This window comes from Mesoplodon bidens (assembly GCF_964165515.1).
Source record: "Mesoplodon bidens genome assembly, chromosome: 1".
Classification (NCBI taxonomy): domain Eukaryota; kingdom Metazoa; phylum Chordata; class Mammalia; order Artiodactyla; family Ziphiidae; genus Mesoplodon; species Mesoplodon bidens.
Genome location: NC_138176.1, coordinates 7,749,935 through 7,774,431, shown reverse-complemented (window position 1 = coordinate 7,774,431; position 24,497 = coordinate 7,749,935). Strand labels below are relative to the sequence as shown.

General features: G+C 36.0%; 2 protein-coding genes across 2 annotated transcripts in view; both read right to left on the bottom strand.

The window, feature by feature from the left end:
• The window catches only part of FAM53B (family with sequence similarity 53 member B), a 144,433-nt gene extending 142,422 nt beyond the window's left edge, over window positions 1–2,011 (bottom strand). Inside the window, exon 1 of the mRNA XM_081248064.1 lies at window positions 1,923–2,011. The gene's annotated coding sequence lies outside the window, so the exon portion shown is untranslated. The remainder of the gene's footprint in view (window positions 1–1,922) is intronic.
• Window positions 1,346–24,497, bottom strand: part of EEF1AKMT2 (EEF1A lysine methyltransferase 2) — a 24,405-nt gene continuing 1,253 nt past the window's right edge. The window contains exons 2-5 of the mRNA XM_081245235.1: window positions 10,328–10,340; window positions 9,559–9,666; window positions 5,880–6,096; window positions 1,346–2,013 (exon numbers count right to left, since the gene is read on the bottom strand). Coding sequence (XP_081101361.1) covers window positions 1,919–2,013; window positions 5,880–6,096; window positions 9,559–9,666; window positions 10,328–10,340 — 433 coding nt within the window. The 3' untranslated portion in view covers window positions 1,346–1,918. The remainder of the gene's footprint in view (window positions 2,014–5,879; window positions 6,097–9,558; window positions 9,667–10,327; window positions 10,341–24,497) is intronic.

Sequence of the window (24,497 nt, the reverse complement as noted above, 5' to 3'; positions counted from 1 at the left end):
CCACAATAGTGACTCAAGGAGCTTTTCAACAAAGGCCCCCTCCAAGCTATCAGTGAATCCAACCCCATGTCTCAATCTGGTTGCACAGAAGGCCTATTTTGTTCCATCGATGCTTTAAAATAGCATATACGTAACAACTCAGAATTCTAAAAAAGTACTTATATACTATTACATATTTAAAATCAAGAAATATTAATGTGAAAAACAACAAAGACAAGATCTCAATAAATTATAAAACACTGATTCTATGGTTTAAGATCCCATGTCTAGTTTATAAAATCAACACAATTTTACACGTTTAAATCACAGATATTTTAAAGTAATTTCTCACTTTTTACATGTTAAAAATTAAAGCTTTTCCAAAAATGTTACTTGTGTTGAAAGTTTATGTAAATGTCTTCAGTTATCTTGTGCAAGGCAGACAGTCATCTTAATGGTTGATTAATGTTGATCTAAATCAAACCACCCTTCTCCTCCCCCGTCCCCCCACCCCTCCCCGTAACAAAAATGAAAAGAAAAAGGGTGTAATGCTAGACTTGCTCAGTACTAGGATAACATTTGCCAAACAAACAAAAATTCTGTTTGTTTTGTAACCCAACAAGCCCCCAAAGCTGAAAATCATAAAAATTATTATCACTTTTTACAAACTCATATTGTGACTCCAACATTAGACTATTAGCCCAGATACAAAACGGCACTAAGGATTAATAAAACTTATCTCTTCAAAAACGTTCCTAAATAAACGGTTCCTCTTGCTAATCAGCCCCTGACTAGAACATCTTTGTCCCTGTATCCCCGAGGGTGTATATATATAAAACTTATACCACCTCTCACAGAGGAATGACACAGTTCAGTTCTTGATGACGTAAGTCCTTTAAGACAAGTAGGGAAATGGTGAAAAGTAATGAAGGATGACTCACTATTCTCACAGTCCACGGATCAACAGTCACTAACAGGGAGCTGCAGAGCTCCTAAAAATAACTGCCCGACTTCTCTAACAGAATTTTCAACGTACGAGTCCTAGTTCCCCAACTGAACTGTAAATGCCGTAAAGGCAGAGACTTAGACCTGGGAGGCAAATACGCTAGAGGAAGAGAACAGGTTTTAGAGTCAGACCCAGAGAAGAATCCTGGCTCTATCCTGTACTAGCTATCTGATATGTAGAGACAAGAATAAGTAATACATGCCTCGAGAAGATATTGAGGGAATTCAATGACTTAGGAAGATAATACAACTTAACCTAGTGCCAGCATATAACAGTATCTCTTAGTTGTCTTTCCTTCTACTATTTATCCCTCACAGTGTGTAGAAGATCATCAGCCACAAAATACAAGCTCAATAAATATTTCTTGATCAACTGATACATTTATCTGATTTTGTTTAATTATACACATAAGGGCTGGGGGATTTTCTCAGGTATTAAATATTTTTTTTTAAAAAAACACTATTCAACTCAAAATATCATACTTACTATATTTTATAATAGTCTAATAAAACATTAAGAAAGTCGTTTGGCTTATTATTCTGGCCCTGGAATAGCCTGGTCATATCTTCATAAATAGCTATATTCAATTCACCTTTACCAAAGCACAAAAATCAAGAATACATACTATCTGTAAATTCATTTACTGCTTTAAAGTTTTTAACTGTTCAGCAGTTACAGGAAATTTTTTTAAATCAGAAAGAAAAATATTTACATCTCAAATACAAAAGAAAAATTTAAATTATTCTTGGTTGATCTCTAAAACCGAACTACTTCCATGCTCATGATTTTTTTTTACCAACCCATTTTATCTATTCAACATGTGCATCCTGTGTACTTACTAAACATTTATTTGCACTTGCATTTTCTGTATCAGGTTTACTTTGATGTAGAGCTTCTTTAAAAAAGCTAACTGAATCTGTCCAATGAAAAGTCTCACGTTTTTTGGAAAACCAATGCTGCTACACTGTTTCCAGATCTGCCTCCAAAGCTGAACCTGGGTGTCCGCAGCTCTTCAAAAAGTTCAAATCCTGCCAGACAAAAGTAAAATACTTTTATTAGGGACTGAATCCCACAGTTAAGGGATATTTGTATTAACAATGTACTTTTGAACATTTTACAAAATTACGTGATTCCAAACTCTAAATTGTGACTAAATTTCACTTTATGATCTTCTATCCTATATACTATATGTGTATATGTGTATACACCCAAAAACACTTTGAAATGAACAAGTAACAGACAAAATCAAACTGGAAAAAAGAGGCTTTCCATCCATCCTGTTTATCATCCCTGTTTATCATCCCTTCAACTCTGCATCTCCAGTGGCCTCTTTTACCATCTAGTTGTAGGAAGCAGATTACCATGTGTTGAGGTCTTACCATGTATCCGGCACTGTTTTGAGTGCTTTATATGTAGGAAGTCAATTAATCCAAATCAGATATACAAAAGCACTTAATACAGAGAAGACAAATAACATGGAAATAAAAATGAAAAAGTCCTGGAGACGGATGGTGGCAATGGTTGCACAACAATAAGAATGTACTTAATGCCACAGAACTATAAACTTAAAAATGGCTAAATAGTAAATTTTATGTTATATATATTTTACCACAATAAAAAAAGAGTTTGTAACCAAAGATCAAGACCCAAACTGAACTGAACTTGGGAAGGTAAGGAAGTAGTAACTTTCAAAGCAGCACAGGGTGATTTTTTTTTTTTTTTAACTTAACATGTATTCAAAAGTCCTGGGTTCAAGTCCCAGCTCTACCACTTACTAGGTGAAAGGTTACTAGATTAAGGTCAATTTACCTTAACCAGAATCCTCAATTTCTATGCAAGGAGGTTACAGGTATCACTGCCCCTATCTAACTTACAGTGATTTTGTGAAGATTAAAATAAGAATATGTGGTGTTCTCCTAACCTATAAAACAAAATGGAAGTTTAATGTTTTATTATTCTGTTTTCAAAAAATAAGACGAATAAGGGTGGAAGGTTGGTTAACTCTTAGTTAACCATGGTTTTCTCTCAGTGATGCGACTATCAGTTTGGGAGAGTTCTTTTTCTTTTGGGGGAGAAGGTGTCTGCATTTTCTAAGTTTCCATGTCTTGAGCTAAAGCTCAAATAACTCTTGTAAACAGAAAAAAATGCTTAAATGGATCAACTGGTTTTTTTATACTTTACTTCATAATTCATATTCTTAATCAAGCTTCACCAAATCTTAACAAATAACTAAATATTAACATACTCATTAAAAACTGATAAGAAAACTTTTCCAAAGAAGGCCAGGCCTTTTAAATAATATGATACATTTTTTTTTTTTTTTTTTTTTTTTTTTATGCGGTACGCGGGCCTCTCACTGTTGTGGCCTCTCCCGTTGCAGAGCACAGGCTACAGACGTGCAGGCTCAGCGGCCATGGCTCACGGGCCTAGCCGCTCCACGGCATGTGGGATCTTCCCGGACCGGGGCACGAACCCATGTCCCCTGCATCGGCAGGCAGACTCTCAACCACTGCGCCACCAGGGAAGCCCAATATGATACATTTTAATGCTAAAAAAATGGAGCCACGGTGATGCGTACACACCCATATTTGTTTTCTGAAATTTTACATATGCTTAAAATATTTCGTAATCAAAATTCTCAAGAGAAAATGGAGCTGTCTGGGTGAATTTTCTAGGACTAATCTTTTAACTCCCTGGACAAACCCTACAGAATTTAAGTTTTATATTTCAGTAGATAATACATCAAAATGTTGATGTATTATCAACAATACAAAGTGGCTGATAGATAGATAACAAACATAGATAACAAATTTTAATTATTTTAATCTATATACTTATATGTTGGGGTTACTGATATTTTAAATTTTTTTTCATAATGAATCTGATTACTTTTGCAGTAAGATAGATTTGGGGTTCTTTTTTAATTCACTCGTTGTAAGAAAGTCAAGTTCCTTGGACATCAAATTAGAATATCCTAGTGTCTGCCAAATGATTAAGTAATCCTCACCACAACAAACGGCAACACAAAATATTTATATAAATAGGGCTACAAAAGAAAAATGAAAAATTCATTTCAACAGATTTATGAACATTTACATTTCAAATTAGGAAAGAAGCAAAGAACCTTAAAAAAATTAATGAAGCAATCTTTATTCTATGCAAAAGGGACCATGGAAGTCAATCTTAAAAGCTAGTGACAAGCCCCTTGGCAGTGATGCATGGCAGTGTGTTCTGTTAGTGTCCTGTATCTATCTAACTCCAAAAACCATTTTCTAAGAGAAGCATGCCTAGAAAAATATCTTCAATTGTATATAATTATTTCTTTAACATTTCCTGTTGTAACATTTCGCTTATTTAAATTCTGCATTAAGCTCTAAAACTGAACAGAAGTTAAAGAATTTATTCAGTAGTTCTCAGACACAGACACATTTTTAATCACTCTTTACAAGGCTAAAGTCTGTTCCTCATTATGAAAGACAGACAAATATGTTTTTGTCTGGTGGTTCCAGGGATAAAAGAGAACACCTGTATTTAAAAACCAGGAAAGGAACTTGCCCTACACAGTGTAACTTTGAGCATTTATTAAAACTGTCAAGCTTCAAGAAGAAAGACTATTGATACGGGGCCTCAATAGTTCTAAAGGAAACAAATTTAACATAGAAGATAATAAAATTAATGACATGAAATAAAAGACAATAAATCACATAATTCTTGTTTTCCAGAGGCAACAGTAATGAAGCTCACATTTCAAGCCTCAAACACTTCAAGTTTTACATTATATAACCTGCCAAAGCCATCGAATGCACACAAAAGGACATGTGTTAAGTGTTCTCCCTCCTACTGCCTATTCCCTTACTACCAAAAAGAAAACAAACTCTGAGATAAAGCGCATGCAATACAGTTATAAATTCATCTCCCATTAGCTTGTGACAACCGAGGTTCAAAATTAAATTTAACCACAAACTTAGTACCATATCACTTATTAATATTCCATCCTGCAAATTCTTCCCACTCCTTTAAAAAAAAATACTAATCTGAAATGGAGTCTAAGGAAAAAACAAGCAAATATATAGTTATAAATTCTCAAGGTACTTTCCCAGAAAGTCCTATGCACTGCATGAGTAAAGTGACAGGTGAAATAATCCTTAAATCATGCAAGAAACAGTCTTCCAAAGAGCTCAAAATATTGGTGTATGAACTAAAGATTCTCGATTCTTACAAGATCCCCATTCAGTAGACACAGCACTAATTATACTTTGCTAATGGGGCAAAAAAGGATCCTGTCTTGGCACCAAAATCTTGCAAAAAGTAGAGATTTCCTCAAGAATTAATAGGTAGTAATTCTTCTAAGTTCCTACATTTTGTTTCTGTGCAATGCTAAAAAAGAATATACACTGAAAACAAGAAGAAAAATCCTAAATACCTAAATGACCACTAAGCAAGACAAAGTATCTATAAAATGAAAACTCTCATACAAGACTTTAAAAAACACTACTACCATCTGCATTATTACTGTTATTACTAATTACCAGTATATCAGTACACTGAAGTCAGAAACACAATATATGTACTTTCTTTGTTTGATTCCCTAAATAACAGATTATACAGCTTAAACAAAGAACTTAATTTTTACAGGCTCATAACCTTTAGTACTTAACTGCCAGGATTTCTTGGAAAATTTTACAAAGGACTCTGGATCTCAACCAATATTATTTCTTTGCTCATTGCATATATAGTTAAAAGTACTACCGTGGTTATTAACAAAGAAGAAAAGCAGGCGACTCCCACAAACAGAAAAGTGAAATACTATAACACCATGGGAAAAAAAAAAAAACTATTTAAGTGCATTAAACCTGAGGTAAGAACACATTTAAACAACGTAACAGCCATTTACCTTCACTGAATTCATTTAGCAACTCTTCCTTGGTCCAATTACATGAGGTTATTAGAAAAAAGCCTTTCACTTTCAACACCCTGGAGAGAGATTTCACATATTGCTTCCTCTTTTCAATTGCATTGTCAGGATTAAGGCTTATGGCATCAAAAGTCCCTTTGTCAATACAAATATGAAATCCAGACAGTTTTGTGGAAGGATTCAAAAAGTCTTCTACCTATATTAAAAATCAATGTCTATGTGAGAACAATGCACACACAATATTTACTGAATTTAAGTAACAATCTGTAAAAAGTTATAGATAAAAAGAGCAATTACTTATGATGGCATTTTACATATAATAAACATTTTCAACTTTATAGCTAACTTTTATGTGCTTCATTCCAAGATCATTAAAGCTAAGATTAGTAAGCAAGACTGACAGTGCTTCCTGGACATTCCAAATCTCTACAAATTTGGAAACAAATCAAAGCCAGGTGTATTGCCTAATAATACCAGCACATAAATGGGGCTCACAAGCCTGGTTTATGAAAAAGTTATTTCTGTCGAAAAAAGAATATTTGAAATATTTTTTAAATGACAAAAAAATATCTGGAACTCAAACAAGGCACTTGAAATAAGATGATTTTTAGCTGACATTACTAGCTGTATGACCTGAGGTAAACATGGTAAATCAAAAGCTCTTTTGCCTTGACTCAGCAGCTTACAAAGCAACTAATGGATACAATGAATGGTACAAAGCTTAAGAAATTAAAGGACCGTTTAAGCTGTAATTACTTAACTTTATAAATATCATGCACTTCAGATTTTGAAAGTCGCGTATCAGCATCTCATTCATTTTCAATAACTTCAATAACTTACTGATACTTTAGAAGCATTAGAAATAGTGACCTGCCTCCATTTCATAAAATATTCAAAATAATTTGCCAACAAACTCAATTCTGAAAAGCTGCTTTGAAAAAGCAGTTAGCTCGTGATTATTCATATAAACTTAAAATAATCATAAATAGTGTATTATCTAAAACTCTGATTGTTTGACTTGAAAATGTGTATTGCATGTTTACATACATTTGAACATAGGTCTCCTGCCCCTGCCTCACATCAAAGTATTCATTAACACCTGAAGCAAAACAATGACTACCACTCTTAAGAGTGAAGTTTGGAGAAGTGCCTATCCTAAATGCCTATATAAAAGTATTCATTTAGTGGGACTTCCCTGGTGGCGCAATGGTTAAGAATCTGCCTGCCAATGCAGGGGACCTGGGTTCGAGACTTGGTCCAGGAGGATCCCACATGCTGTGGAGCAACTAAGCCCATGCGCCACAACTACTGAGCCCGCGCTCTAGAGCCCGCACGAGCCACAGCTACTGAAGCCCGCACGCCTAGAGCCCGTGCTCCGCAACGAGACGCCACCACAGTGAGAAGCCCGCACACTGCAACGAAGAGTAGCCCCTGCTCACTGCAACTAGAGAAAGCCCGCGCGCAGCAACGAAGACCCAACCCAGCCAAAAATAAATAAATGAATAAATTAAAAAATAAATTTATAGGGCCTCCCTGGTGGCGCAGTGGTTGAGAGTCCGCCTGCCGATGCAGGGGATACGGGTTCGTGCCCCGGTCTGGGAGGATCCCATATGCCGCGGAGCGGCTGGGCCCGTGAGCCATGGCCGCTGGGCCTGCGCATCCGGAGCCTGTGCTCCGCAACGGGAGAGGCCACAACAGTGAGAGGCCCGCATACCGCAAAAAGAAAAAAAAATAAATAAATAAAAATAAATTTATAAAAAAAGTATTCATTTATTCAACAGATATTTCATAGACACCTATTATATGCAGGAACTTTTCAGGCCCTGGGACTGTAACTGCAAACAAAGCAAAAAAGGCCCCTGTATGAGAATATATCTCATATTCTCTAAAAGGAGAGGCAAACAATAAATAAGCTAACCAAATTATTTCAGATAAAGTGCTATGAAGAAAAAAAAGAATAATGAAGACAGTGAGTGACTGGGAAGAGAAATGTTTTGGAAAAGGTAGTCAGGCAAGACCTCTTTAAGAAGGCGATATTTGAGCAGAGATCAGAATGATGAGAATGAGCCAAACAAGCTAAGATCTGGGGCAAGAGCATTCTAGGCAGAGAGCAGCAGGTATAAAGACTGGAGGAAAACAGGGCTGACATGTATCAGGAGCAGAAAGAAAGCCAGTGTGACTGGAGTACTGCTGATAAAGAAGGAAAGAGGTAAGAAACGAGGGGCTTTGTAAGGCTGGGTGGGCGTTCAGATCCCATTCTGAATGCAACGGGGAAGCCCTTGGAGGCTTGTGAGCAAGGAAGTGACACAAGCTGATTTATATTTTAAAAACTAACTCTGGGTACCCTGTGGTAATGGACAGCAGGGTGGCAAGAGTGGAAACGGGAAGGCTAAGTAAGAGGCTACTACAGTCATCTAAGTGAGAAATGATGGTGGCTTGGATCTGGGAGGTAGCAGTGGAAATATCAAGAAATGATCACATTCCTGATATACTCTGAAGATAAAACCAACAAAATTGGCTATAGGATTTCTTGTTGTTGTTGGCGCCTTGAGGCTTTCAGGATCCTAGTTCTCTGACCAGGGAGTGAACCCAGACCACAGCAGTAAAAGCGCCAAGTCCTAACCACTGGACGGCCAGGGAATTCCCTGTTATAGGATTTAAAGGAAAGAGTGGGGTAGGGGATGGGAGGTGAGTGAGAAGTTTAAGGAAGAAACCAAGAGTTTCATTTCGGACCAATTAAGAGACTTTTAGCTATCCAAGTGGAACTACAGAATAAGCAGTGTTTATGTAATTCTAGAGCTCAAAGGAGAAGCCTGGGATAAAAATATAAATGCAAGAGTCATCATCTCGGGCTTCCCTGGTGGCACAGTGGTTTAGAGTCCGCCTGCCGATGCAGGGGACACGGGTTCGTGCCCCGGTCCGGGAAGATCTCACATGCCACAGAGCGGCTAGGCCCGTGAGCCATGGCCACTGAGCCTGAGCGTCCGGAGCCTGTGCTCCACAACGGGAGAGGCCACAACAGTGAGAGGCCCGTGTACCTCACAAAAAAAAAAAAAAAAAAAAGAGTCATCATCTCCTCACATATCAGAAGGCAAAACATAAATTGAGTAATCTTTGGTGGCATTATTTAGGCATTTACAACTTTTTGATCTAGTTAATCCGAAGTTAGCTATTATTTGTGTGTACTTGCAAAAAAAAAGAGTGAGAGAAAGAATAAACATACTTGCACACAAGGAAGAGGAGAAAATAACTTTCCCAAACTGACTAGACTGAAAATTTTAATACTGTCACTCAAAAAGTATCATTTTGGATTATTTATGATTGACCCTTAATTTTTTTTTTTTTTTTTTGCTCTACGCGGGCCTCTCACTCCCGTGGCCTCTCCCATTGCGGAGCACAGGCTCCAGACGCGCAGGCTCAGCGGCCATGGCTCACGGGCTTAGCCGCTCCGCGGCATGTGGGATCTTCCCGGACCGGGGCACGAACCCGTGTCCTCTGCATCGGCAGGCGGACTCCCAACCACTGCGCCACCAGGGAAGCCCAACCCTTAATTTATAAGCTCAAAGATGTCAGCAAATTAATATACTTCAGAAACATTTAAACTTTATAACTTACTATAAATAAAAATAACAGTTACAGTAATATAAATAATAGTTACCTTCAACTTAATGTTAGATAAACCTTCTTTCTCTATAATATTTCCAGAAAGCTGTATTGCAGAAGGAGAGTAATCAATTCCAGTAATATTAGAGAAACCAAATTTTGCCTAAGGACAGAGAAATAATGTTATACTTTAGTTTTCAGAAGTTTTAAATACTGTTTTACCTATGAATTATATTATTCCTTCAGGACTGGGGCTGTTTTATTTTTTTAATATATCAAATGACATATACTATCCAATAATCTAAAATGTTTAAATTTTATTGTAGAATCTAAATAGAAAGTAAAAGTTTAAATTTTTATAATGTGACAATTTATTCTCTTATAATATTTGATTTCTTTTTCAAAAGGAAATTCATTTTCTTAAAGATGAGAATATATGTGTATTTTGGCCCTAAAGCAGAAAAATGTAGTATTAACTTCTAATGCTGATATGCTTTAATTCACACAAAAATCTGTCATAGATTTTACTTAACACAATTAAGTAACATGAATAAATTAAATGCGTATGTAATAAGTTCTTGCTTTTAAAAATTTTCCTTCAGTGTACTTATAAATCATGCAATTCTCCACCAAGCATGTGATCATTAACCACCTTACATTTGTATAATATTTTTCGTTTTTGAAATATTTCATACATTCCAATAGACCTTTACAAAAAACCTGTGAGATAAATTGGGCAGGTATTAATACCCCCAAAGAGTTAAAGAAAGCTCACTGGACTTAAGAGGTTTGAGACTAAACCTGCAGTCCAGCTGTTGACTAACCATATTAACCCATCTAAGGGTGTGTGGAGCCTGAGGCAGAAGCATGACGGCCTCTGGTCTTCACCTCTAACTATGCTGAACATTGTAAGACCAATCAGACTAAAGAAAATTTCAAACGCAATTTGAAGAACAGAAGTTGCAAAGTAAAGTGTAGCCTGAAATTCTCTTCCAGCTCTTCACCATCTACTAAATGGTTACTTCCTTCAAAACTACTTAACCTACTCCAACACCATCCATTTAAGACTTATTTAGACTTTTCAACCTTAAGTGACTGATTCCTAATCTAAACTCAATTAACACAGAGCATTTTGCTCCCTTTGATCATTTTTATTTTTAGTCTTAAGGTCTAATATCCCTTCTTTGATGCCAACCTCCTATTCTTTTTTTTTTTTCAACCTCCTATTCTTTTAGTGATCTCAATCCATATTCTTCAAGATCTTCATTTTCTCCCAGTTTCCCTCATTTATCAGACCTAGAATGCAGGATGATTCTATTAATTGACTCTTACCAGTTCCTTCTTCTCCAAGCCTGTTTATTCTTCCCTTAGAATTTATAAAAATCATATGTAGATGTTTTAAGTTTCTAGAACAATCATCCTCAAACCACTGCCAACATTTTTCACATTCAATTTCTGGCACTCAGTGAGAAATAAGCAGACATTCAAGGAAATAATAAATGACCAAAAACCAAAGGGAAAAAACTTACATTAGAAAAAGAGCCACAGGAGACTCAAATAAAGGAATGATCAGAAACATATTTAAAAAAATGAAATAAATGACAATTTGGAGAATTGTGACAGAGAACTGAAAACTATAACAAACAAACATACAAATAAGAGAATTTTAAAATGCAATGATTAAATTAAGATACTCAAGGATGGGCTTGATAGCAAATTGGACACACACACACCAAATAGTGAAGTGGAAGAAAAGTCAGAATACCACTTTAAGCACAGAATGACAGAAGGATGGAAAATTAAAAACAGGAAAAAATATAAAAGACATAATATGGCACAGAGTATAAGATCTAAATATATATAATAGGAGTCTTAGAAAAAGAGGAAATAAGAATAGGGCAGAAGAGAAAATGACATATGACTGAGAACTTTCTAATTTTGAAAAAGGATCCCAAGCCACAGATTCAAGAAGCACTATAAACTCAAGGCATGATAAAAACAAAGATAGTATAGTATAATATATATCTGATAAAACATATAATTTATATTATACACAAATAGTATAATATATCTGATGAAAACCAAAATCAGAAAAATCTCAAAAGCATTCAGGGAGTGGGGTGGGGGATACAATGCGACAGATTACCTGCAAAATACAAACAGTAAGACTGACAGCTGGCAATAAGTTATAAAGAATGGAAGCCAGAAAACAACAAAAGGAAAATGCCAATCTAAAATTACATACCCAGCAAAAAAAAACAAAAAAAGTATGTATGTGTATGTGTATGTGTGTGTGTGTGTGTGTGTATCCATCAAAAATGTAGGTGGTCACTGAAAAAGCACCAAATATAAGCAATGATTGTTAGCATGACAAAAATACAGAAAACTAAACATTATGTGTCACATAGGCAAATAACATGACCACCTATTAAATTCACTTGTTTTAAAAAAAACTGAATTTGATAAAAATCTATGGATCAGAGGTAAACAAACTTTTTCTTTAAAGGAACAGAGCGTAAATATTTTACGTTTTCCCAGTCATACAATCCCTGTCACAACTACTCAACTCTACTACTGTAGCACATAAGCAGCTACAGACAAAGCTGTATTCCAAGAAATATTTATAAAAACAGGGGAAGCCTAGATTTGACTCATAAACTATAGTTTGCTGACCCTTATTCTAGATTTAACTTCCAACCTACAGAAAACACAGGGGACAGAAAACATGTTAAATAATACTACAGAGATGCAATTAGAAAGTCCACACTGTGGTAAATCATTTGGGACTAATAAACTACCTTCTACAACAAATAAATCACCAAGTTACATAAAGAAAAAGTGTAGGGAGAACTTAAAAGAGACTTAGGAGACTATCAGCCAACTGCAATATGTGGACTCAATAACAGAATGGAAATGACAGAAGAAAAGTCAGTGAACTTGAAGACACATCAGTACTAGTTATCAAATCTAATCAACAGAGAAAAATAACTGGAAAAAAGCGAACAGGTCCCAAAGCTTCAGGGACCTGTGGGACAATACAAAGAGGCTTAACGTTGATATTTACCGACTCTCAAAAGGAAAGGAGAATGTGATTCAGGGGGAAAAAAAAAAATTGAAAACATCCCAAATTTGGCAAAAGACTTAAGTTCTCAGATTCAAAAAGCTCAGTGAACCCCAAACAGGATAAGGAGAAAGAAATCCAAGCAGCAGTACATCATAATTAAACTGGTAAAAACTAAAAGACAATGGAAAAAATCTTGAAAGCATCTAGAAAACTGATGCATACTTACAGGAACACAACAATTCAGATGACTGCAGATTTCTCATTAAAAACTATGGAGGCCATACAACATTTTTAAAGTACTGAAAGAACAGTTAATTCAGAATTCTATATTCAGTAAAAACATCCCTCAGGAATGAAGGTGAGATAAAGACATTCTCAGGTGAAGAAATGCTAAGAAAATTTCTTGCCAGGAAAGCTGCTCTAAAATCATTCCTGAAGGAAGTTCTTTAGACAGAAGGTAAATAATACCAAAACAAACAAACAAACAAACTTGGAAGATCAGGAATGAAGAAAAAAGCTGCGAAAGTAAATATCTGTGTTAACATAATTAACTACTATTCTCCTTTGAAAGGAAATATAGCATTATCCTACAGGATTTTCAATGTAAAGGTAATATTTTAGACAACTGCAATATAAAGAAGGGAAGATTAAAAAACTCTCAGGTGGTTAAGGTTTTCCACATACCACATGGAATGGTTAAACACTGATTCTAAGTAGATTGTGTAAATAAAGTATGTATATTATAATCATACAGCAACCACTAAAAAAGCCAAAAATATATAGTCATTACAGCAACCACTAAAGAAACTATACAGACATTTATACAAATAGATATATCTAATTAAAATGGAATACTAAAAAATGTCCAAATAAACCAAAATAAGCAGGAAAGGAGAAAGGGAAGAATGAAAAAACAGAGGTAACAAAGAAATAATAAAATGGTAGACCTAAATCCAAATATTCTAAAGATACCAATTAAAGGATAGAGATTATTAGAAAGGATAAAAAAACATGACCCAACTATATGCTGGCTACAAGAAACTCACTTCAAATATAATGATATAGGCTGGTTCAAAGAGAAAGAATAGAAAAGGATATACCATGCAAAACTAATTTTAAAAAGTTGAACTTCACACCCACAAGGATGGCTACAATCAAAAAGATAATAAAAAGCATTGGTGAGAATATGGAAAAATTGGAACTCACATACAGTGCGCATGGAAGTGTATAATGGTGTAGCCACTGTGAAAACAGTCTAGCAATTTCTCAAAAGGTTAAATATAGAGTAAACATATGAACCTGGGTATATACCCAAGAGAAATGAAAACATATGTCCACACAAAAACTTATACATGAATTTTAACAGCAGCATTTTTCATAATAGCCAAAAAGCAGAAACAACTTAAATGTCCAACAACTGGCGAGTGGATAAACAAAATGTGGTAAACCCATCCAACAGAATATTAATTGGACAAGAAGAGGAAAAGAGTATTGATACATGCTACAATATGGATGAACTTTGAGAACATTATGTTAAATGAAAGAAGCCAGACACAAAGACTACATATTGATGATTCCATTTATATGAAATGCCCAGAATAGACAAATCCACAGACACAGAATGTAGATTAGTGGTTGCCAGGGGTTGAAGGGAATGGGGAATAAGGAGTGAATGATAATGAATATAGGGTTTCTTCTTGGGGTGATGAAAATCTTCAGGAATTAAAATAGTGGCGATGGTTGTACAAATTTGTGAATATACTAAAAACCACTTTCAAAGGGTAGATTTTATGGTATGTGGATTATATCTCAATTTTTTAAAAAAGTTGGAGTGGCTTTATTATTAGCATCAAAGTAAAATCAAAGTAAAGAAAACTACTAATGTTAAAGAGGAACATTATACAATAAACGGGTCAATTCATCAATACACAAACACATACAATCTAAATGTGTATCCTCTGAACAACAGAGTTTGAAAATACATGTAGCAAAAACTGACAGAAATAAAAGTTAAAATAGACAAATCTACCAATATGGTCAGACATTTCAACATTACTATTTCCATAATTAATAGAACTAATAGACAGAAAATCAGTAAAGGTATAGAAATGAACAACACCATCAAACACCGTAAGTCTAGTTAACATATACAGAATACTCTATCCAGTAACAGCAGAATACACATTTTTTTCAAGTGCACATGAAACATTCACCAAGATGGATATATCCTGGATCATAAAACAAAGTAACACATTTAAAAGAATTTAAATCATACAAAGTATGCTCTCTGACATAATCGAATTAGACTAGAAGTCAAAAGCAGAAAGAGAAAAATCCACAACATGTGGAAATTAAACAACAGAATTCTAAATAATCTGGATCAAAGAAGAAAATTAGAGAATTCCCTGGTGGTCCAGTGGTTAGGACTCCACACTCTTCACAGCCAGGGGCTCGGGTTCAATCCCTGGTTGGGGAACTAAGATCCCGCAAGACTCACGGCACAGCCAAAAAAAAAAAAAAAAGAAGAAGAAAATAAAAATACAGCATATCAAAATTTGTACGGTACAGGAGCACCTACAGGAAAATTTATAGCATTTATATCATTAAATGTTCACATGAGAAGAGAAGGAAAGTCCCAAATCAATAATCTAAGCTTCTACCTTACGAAGCTAGAAAAAAAGAGCAAGAATAAATTAAAAGCAAAAAGAATGAAAAAATAATAAAATTAAGAGCAGAACTCATTGAAATTGAAACATAAAAGCAATAGAGAAAGTCAATGAAAACAAAAGCAAATTTTTATAAAAGATAGAAAAAATGAATCTCTAGCATCACTGTCAAAGAAAAAGAGAGAAGACACAAGTTACCAACATTAGGAATGAACAATGGGATTTCAATACAGACCCAACAGACTTTAAAAGGATAATAAGAGAATACTGTGCAGAACTCTATACACACAAATTCACAATGGACTAATTCCTCAAAAACCACAAACCACGCAAACTCACTCAAATGAAATAAATAACCTAAATAGGATTGTGACTATTAAAGAAACTTAATTCATACTGTAAACCTTCAGAAAAGAAATCTCCACGTTAAATGGTTTAATTGCAAATTCTACCAAACACTCAGGAAGAAATAACACTAGTGCTACACAATATCTTTAAAAAATTTAAAAAGGAGGGAATTCTTCCCCACTCATTTTATAGGGCCATCAATGCCCTGAGGCCAAAACCAAATAAAGATAATACAGGACTGCAGGGAAACTGCAGACCAATATCCCTAAAGAATACAGATGTAGGGAATTCCCTGGCAGTCCAGTGGTTAAGACTTCACCTTCCAATGAAGGGGGTGTGGGTTCAATCCCTGGTCGAGCTAAGATCCCACATGCCTAGCGGCCAAAAAACCAAAACATAAAACAGAAGCAACATTGTAACAAATTCAATAAAGACTTTAAAAATGGTCCACATCAAAAAAATCTTTTTTTTTAATTAATTAATTTATTTATTTGGTTGTGCCAGGTCTTAGTTGTGGCAGGCGGGCTCCTTAGTTGTGGCATGTGAACTCTTAGTTGTGGCATGCATGTGGGATCTAGTTCCCTGACCAGGGATCCAACCCGGGTCCCCTTGCACTGGGAGTGCAGAGTCTTATCCACTGCGCCACCAGGGAAGTCCCCCAAAAAAAGCTTAAAAAAAAAGAATACAGATTTAAAAGTTCTCAACAAAATAGTAACAAACTGAATCTAGCAATACAGAAACAGAATTATACATTATGACGAAATGGGGCTTACTCCACAAGTGCAATACTGGTTCAATATCTGAAAATCAATTAATATAATCCACCATATTAACAGTCTAACGAAAAAAACCCTCATGATTATATTCACTGATGCAAAAAAATTTTATTTTATTTTATTATTTTTTTAACGAAATTCAAGAAATACATCCTAGAAATACAAGGGAACTTCTTCAACCTGATAAAGGGCATCTAATAAAATCCTGCAGCTAACATCATCCTTAATGGTGAAAAACTGAAGACTTTCCCCCCAAGATGGGAACAAGGCAGGAATTTGCCATCACCAGTCCTAGTCAATATTGTATTGGAAGACCTAGGTAGTGTAATCAGGCAAGAAAATAAAAAGGCATGCATATTGGAAAGAATGAAATAAAACTGTCCCTATTCACAAATGGCATGACTGTCTACATAGAAAATCCCAGAAAATCCACTTAAACCTCCTAGAGCTAATAATATGCAAGATTACAGGATACAAAGGCAACACAAAAATTAACGATATTTCTAGCAATAAACAATTGGCAACTGAATTTCAAAAAGCAATAGCATTTTAAATACTCCAAAAACAGGGGCTTCCCTGGTGGCACAGTGATTGAGAGTCCGCCTGCCGATGCAGGGGACACGGGTTCGTGCCCCGGTCCGGGAGGATCCCACATGCTGCGGAGCGGCTGGGTCCATGAGTCATGGCCGCTGAGCCTGCGCATCCGGAGCCTGTGCTCCGCAAAGGGAGAGGCCAAAACAGTGAGAGGCCCAAGTAACGCAAAAAAAATAAATAAAATAAATAAATAAATAAATAAATACTCCAAAGACAAATACATAGGTATAAGTCTAAAAAATATGCACAGGATCTGCATGCTGAATGAAAACCAAAAAATGCTGAGGAAAGAAATCCAGGAAGACCTAAATAAATGAAGAGACACACCATGTTCATGAATTGGAAGATCAAGATAGTAAAGATGTCGATTCTCCTCAAATCATAGATTTAGCTCAATTTCAATGAAATTTTCAGCATGGATTCTTTTGTAGATATTTACAAACTAATTCTTAAATTTATTTGGAAAGGTAAAGGAACTAGAATGGCCAATACAATATTTGAAAAAGAATAAAGTTGAGAGAATCACACTACCCAACTTTAAGATTTACTAAAAAGCTACACTAATCAAGATAGCATCCAGAGGATGTCACCATGAATTCTTCCAAACATTTAAGAAAGAAACAAAGCCAATCTTACAACAATCCTCTGAAAAAAATAAAAACAGAGACAAGTCTCATCTCATTTTATTAGACCAGCATAACCTTGATACAAAAACTTTACATTAAAATTGCAAGTAAGCACAACTAGACAGCCCGCATGCCGCAAGGAAAGATCCCGCATGCCGCAACTAAGACCCGACGCAGCCAAAAATAAATAAATAAATATTTTTAAAAATAAAATTGCAAGTAAGGAAAATTACTGGCTAATCTCTCTCATGAAGCTATATAATTCCTAAGTAGAATACTACCAAATCAAATCCAACAATATATGAAAAGGATAATACATCACAATCAAATTTGGTTTACTTCAGGAATGGAAATTTGTTATAACATTGAACAGTCAATCACTACAGTTATCTCAATAAAAATGTCAATTAAAAAAAAAACTGAGGGGCTTTCCTGGTGGTGCAGTGGTTAAGAATCCACCTGCCAATGCAGGGGACACGGGTTCGAGCCCTGGTCCGGGAAGATCCTACATGCCGCAGAGCAACTAAGCCCGTGTGCCACAACTACTGAGCCTGCGCTCTAGAGCCCGTAAGCTGCAACTACTGAGCCTGCATGCCACAACTACTGAAGCACACACACCTAGAGCCCGTGCTCTGCAACAAGACAAGCCACCTCAATGAGAAGCCCGCACACTGCAACAAAGAGTAGCCCCCGCTCACCGCAACTAGAGAAAGCCCACACACAGCAACGAAGACCCAATGCAGCCAAAAATACACAAATAAAATAAATAAATTTATTTTTTTTAAATTGAGGACCCCCACTAAAATCAATCAATTCAACTCTAACAGACTCAAGAAGAAGAATCATCTGATCCTATCAATGAATATTAAAGAAAGAAACTGATCAAGTTCAACAACCATTATGATTAAAAACTCTTAACAAACTAGAATATAAAGGAACAGCCTCAATCTGGATGACTACCCATAAAAACCTAGAGCTAACATCATATTTAACAGTGAAATATTAGAATTCCTCTTCTAATAGGCAGTGTTAGAAGGCTATCTGCCTTCACAATTTCTATTCAATGTTGACCTACAGACTGCACAGCATTTTAATAAACAAAATATTAAGAATGAAATAGAAGAAATACAACTACTATTTACACATGACATTACAGTCTTTACAGAAAAATCCAAAAGAATCTATAAATAAATAATTAGAATTAATGTGTGACTTACTGGATACAAGATAAATATAAAAATTTGTTGTACTTATACATAGCAGCAATAAACTATTAGAAAATAAAATTTAAAAGCATAACAATAATTATCACACACAAAAAAAAATCTAGGAATCAACCAAGGAAAAATACTGGGTTGGCCAAAAACTTGTTCTGGTTATTTGGGGTTTTTTAAAATATGTTTACTTATTTATTTTTGGCTGCGTTGGGTCTTCGTTGCTGTGCGCGGGCTTTCTCTAGTTGCGGTGAGCAGGGGCTACTCTTTGTTGTGGTGCGCGGGCTTCTCATTGAGGTGGCTTCTCTTGTTGCGGAGCACAGGCTCTAGGCATGCGGGCTTCAGTAGTTGTGGGGCGCAGGCTCAGCAGTTGTGGCACACAGGCTTAGTTGCTCCGTGGCATGTGGGATCTTCCAGGGCTCGAACCCGTGTCACCTGCATTGGCAGGCAGATTCTTAACCACTGCGCCACCAGGGAAGTCCCTGTTCGGTTTTAAGTAAAAATAAGACACATTTTTCATTTTCACCAAGAACTTTATTGAACAGTGTATTCATTAACCGAGCAAACTTTTTGGCCAACCCAATATATAAGATCTCTGTACAGAAAATCTCTATACAGACAAAATACTACTGAGAGAAAATTAAGAACTAAATAAATGGAGGAATACATCATGTTCATGGATTCACTCAATACTATAAACATGTAAATCCTCCTGAAACTGATCCATAAATTCAATACAATCCTAATCAAAATCCCAGGGTGGGTTTTTTTTTGTCCTGAAAAGTGATGATTCTAAAATTTAAATAAATATGCAAAGAGCTAACTAACAACATACAAGACAACAATGGAAAAGCTATCAAAGTTGGAGAACTTACATTAACCAAATGGGGAGACTTACAGAGCTGCAGTAATTAGGACAATTTGGCACTGGCATAAGGATAAACAAACAGACCCAAAGGAATAGAACAGAGGATCCAGAAACAGACCCAAACACATACCATTACTGGACTTATGACAGAGACACCCCTACAGTGCAGTGGGGGAAAGAGCAGACATTTCAATAAGTGGTGCTGGGTTATCTGAATATTCATAGGTTAAAAAAAATAATAAACCTTGACTCTACCTCACAACATACACAGCAACTAATTGGGACCTAAATGTGAAAAGGAAAACAACAAAGTTTCTAGAAAAACATATAGGAAAATATCTTTTTGACTCTGGGTAGGCAGATTTACTACACAATATTCAAAAGCACTAACCATTTTTATTTCTTTATTTTCTCTTTTGCGGTATGCGGGCCTCTCACTGTTTTGGCCTCTCCCGTTGCGGAGCACAGGCTTTGGATGCGCAGGCTCAGCAGCCATGGCTCACGGGCCCAGCCAATCCGCGGCATGTGGGATCTTCCCAGACCGGGGCACGAACCCGTGTCCCCTGCATCGGAAGGCGGACTCTCAACCACTGCGCCACCAGGGAAGCCCAGCACTAACCATTTTTAAATGATATATTAAACTTTAGTAAAATTAAAGAACTTCTGTTCATCAAAAGACACTATTACAGGGACTTCCCTGGTGGTCCAGCGGTTAAGATTCCAAGCTCCCAATGCAGGGGGCCGGGGTTCGATTCCTGGTCAGGGAACTAGATCCCGCATGCCCCAACTAAAAAGATCCCACGTGCCGCAAGGAAACGCGGCAAGAAAGATCCTGAGTGCTACAACTAAGACCTGGCGCAGCCAAATAAATAAATAAAAAAATTTTTTAAGATACTATTATAGGGCTTCCCTGGTGGCACAGTGGTTGAGAGTCCGCCTGCCGATGCAGGGGACACGGGTTCGTGCCCCGGTCCGGGAAGATCCCACATGCCGCGGAGTGGCTGGGCCCATGAGCCATGGCCGCTGAGCCTGTGCATCCAGAGCCCGTGCTCCGCAATGGGAGAGGCCACAGCAGTGAAAGGCCCGCATACCACAAAAAAAAAAAAAAAAGATACTATTACAAAAGTGAAGAGACAAGCGACACACCAGATACAAAGGTTATATACACAGAATATATTAAAAAACTCCTACAAATCAATAAAAGGCAACCCAATTTTTAAATAAGCAAAAGCTTGAATAAGCATTTCACAAAAAAGAATAGCCAAATAGACAGCATATGAAAATATGCTCAATATCCTTAGTCATCAGGGAAACGAGAATAAAACCACAAGATACCACTACACACCTACCAGAATCACTGAAATTGGATAAGCTGACAAGAGCAGGTGTTGGCAAGGATGTGGAGCTACTAGAATTCTCACACACTGCCAGTAGGAGTGCAAACTAGTGCAACCAATTTAGAAAACTGTTTGGCAGTATTTATAATAACACAGTGCTGGAAATGAGTCAAATAACCATCAACAGGAGAATGAATGAATAAATCAATAAATAAATTGTGGTATTTTCATACAGTACAGTACTAACCACAATGAAATGAAGCACTCTAGTGCTACACACAATATGAAAGACCATGGATAAACCTAACAAATCCATGCTCAGCAAAAGAAACCACATCAAAGAAGTGCATACCCAAAGATACTATTCACATCAAGTCAAAAAGAGGCAAAACTCAATGAAATGGAAAAAGGATAATCTTTTCAACAAATGACACATGGAACAATTCAACATTCACATGCCAAAAAAAAATTAACCCCAACCAGTATCTCAAACCTTCTACAAAAGTTAATTCAAAACAAATAATAGATCTAAATGTAAAATGTAAAACTTTAAAACTTTTAGAAGAAAACGTAGAAGACCTATGTGAGCTTAAGTTAGGCAAAGAGTTCTTTAATATGACAACAAAAGCACGATCCATATAAGAAAAAATTAATAAATTTGACTTCATAAAAATGAACTTCTGCTCTTCAGAAGATATTGTTAAAGAGAATGAAAAACAAGCGAACAAATGAGAGAAAACATTTGCATATCACATAGCTGACAAGGAACTTATATCCACAATACCTAAAGAATCCTCAAATCTTAATAAGTAAACAGGCAACCCAATTTAAAAATAGGCCTAAATAAATAAATAAATAAATAAATAAATAAATAAATAAATAAATAAAAATAGGCCAAAGATTTGAACACACATTTCACCAAAGATAGACAGATGGCAAATGAGCACATGAAAGGTAATCAAAATCATTAGTCATTAGGAAAATGCTACTTAAAACCACAGTGAGAAACCAGTATAGCTGACGTGAAAAATAGCCTAACTTATGATGACAGAAGTCAAAATAATCATTACCTTTAGGAGGGAATGAGTGGGAGGGGACACAAGAGGGCTTCTTCTATGGTGTTAATAATGTTTTATTTGTTGATCAGGTTGGTGAGTTACACACAATTATTCATTTTGTAAAAGCTGTACACTTATGACCTATTCACTTTTCTACACGGATGTTATACTTTATTCAATAAGTTCACATTAAAAAAGAAAAAAACTTCCCCAAAGCAACTCCACACCTAGGTAGCTTCACCAGTGAATTCTACCAAACATTTAAGGAAGAAAAAACAATTGTCAACAAACTCTTTCAAAAAATAGATTCTCGTTTAATGATGTCAGCATAACTTGATACCAAACCCTGACAAGGACACTACAAGAAAGGAAAATTACAGGACAATCTCCCTCATGGACAAAGTTGCAAAAACCCTAAACAAAATATTAACAAACTGAATCCAGTAATATATATATAAGTTGGGTTTATTCCAGAAATGCATTTAACATTTGAAAATGATCAATGTAATTCACCTACATGAATAGAATAAAGGAAAAAATTCATATGGTTACCTCAACAGATACAGGAAAAACATTTAATCAACAACAACACACGCCGTTAGCAAAGGAGAAACAGGAGGAAACTTCTGAAGTCTGATAACAGAGTTATCTACAAAACTAACGTACAAGATAACATCATACCTAACAGTGAAACACTGAACGTATTCTCTGAAAAGGGCGAAAAAGACAAGGATGCCTTCTGTCACCACTTCTTTTCAACATTCTCCCAAAGGTCCCAAACAGTGTAATAAGGGGGGAAAAGTTACAAAGGATTGGAAAGGAAGAAATAAAACTATCATTATTTATAGTTTGCCTAATTATATATGTAGAAAATATAAAAGAATCTATAGTTAAACTATTAGTCTCAAAGGATAAATCATTAACCTCTACAAGTGAGCTATTAGAATCCGAAAGTATCTCCAGGTAAACAACAGAGTGAATAAATAAAATTGTGGTATAACTGTACAAAGAATTCATATACAGCAACAAAAACGAATGAACTGCTATGTACAAGTTGAGTGAATCTCACAGAATGTTGACTGAAAGACACCAGAGAGAACACACTGAAGGCTTCCATTTATATCCAAGACAGACAAATTCATCAATGATGTTAAAACTCCTTGTAGTTGCCTTTAGAGAGGAAGGAGGAGCAATTTAGAGAGAATTAGCAGGGAGTTTAAGGGGGGCTGCTAGAGTCTGTAATATTCTGTTTCTTGATTAGGGTGATAGGTGTGTTCACAGATGTAATAATTCATTGAGCCATACTCTTTTGGTTTGCGCACTTTAATGTACTTATGCTGCACCTCGTTTCAAAAAAATTTCTCACAATTTTTTCTAATCACATTTCACTGCTTCAGACATTTTAAGGGCTCCCCATAGACTAAGAGTAAAATCTAAGCTCTTAGGCATGGCATATGATATGGTTCCTACCTTTAATCTAAACGTCACCTCTATCTCACACATACACTTTATATTCTAATTTACCAAATTATTTATAGGGCCAGAACCTTCATGCCTTTAGATAATGTTTCCACTTCTTGAATTCTCTCCCTCTTTACACTCTACCCACACTCAACACAATTTCCACCCAACTTGGATATTAGCTCCTCCAAGACCCTTCTTATCCCTCTTCCCCAAATCACTCCCTTTCCTATACTCAGTATATCTATTATTGCATACATCAAGCTACAGCATTAGCTATTTATGTCTATGTCAGTCTATCCTCTATTGTACTGTGAACAACTCAAGCACAAGGTCTAAATTTTCATGCTGCCAGTGCCTACCACAAGGCTTGACAGGTGGTAGTCACTTAGCAAGTTTCACTGTTACGTATATAACCTTACAAACTGAAACAGTAAAACCATCTAGGATGAAGCCTAAGTCTTACACCTCCTCCACAGCACTCGGCAGAGCAATGATACACTACAGGCATTAACAGTGATGGTTTAGCTAGTAGTAGAACCTGTACCAAAACTCAGTTCCATGGACAAAATGCTCTTTTCAAACCATATGCAAAACACTCTTCAAAAACCATATGCTCACCTAAGAAAAGGGATATATGTCCTACTGAAAATGTAAAAAAAATCATCTTCCTTTTATACATACAGAGTTTTGAGCTAGAAGAAACCAACAGAAATCACCTAGTCAAAATCTTTAGGAAAGAACTGAAGTCCAGGAAAAAAAGTGGCTTGCTCAAGGTTGAGACAATAGCAAGAAGGGCCAAGACTAGGACTCAGATCCCCTGGCTTCTCATTTAGTGCTTTCTCACAGCCCACGCGGCCTCCCTTTTGTACCATGTGACTTCTCAAGGTAAGTGGTATGACTGCTTTACTGCTTTGGATTTAGATAGCTAGTATCCTCAATTGCAAGATTTTTTTCTTAATTTCATTTTAAAATTTGGTTC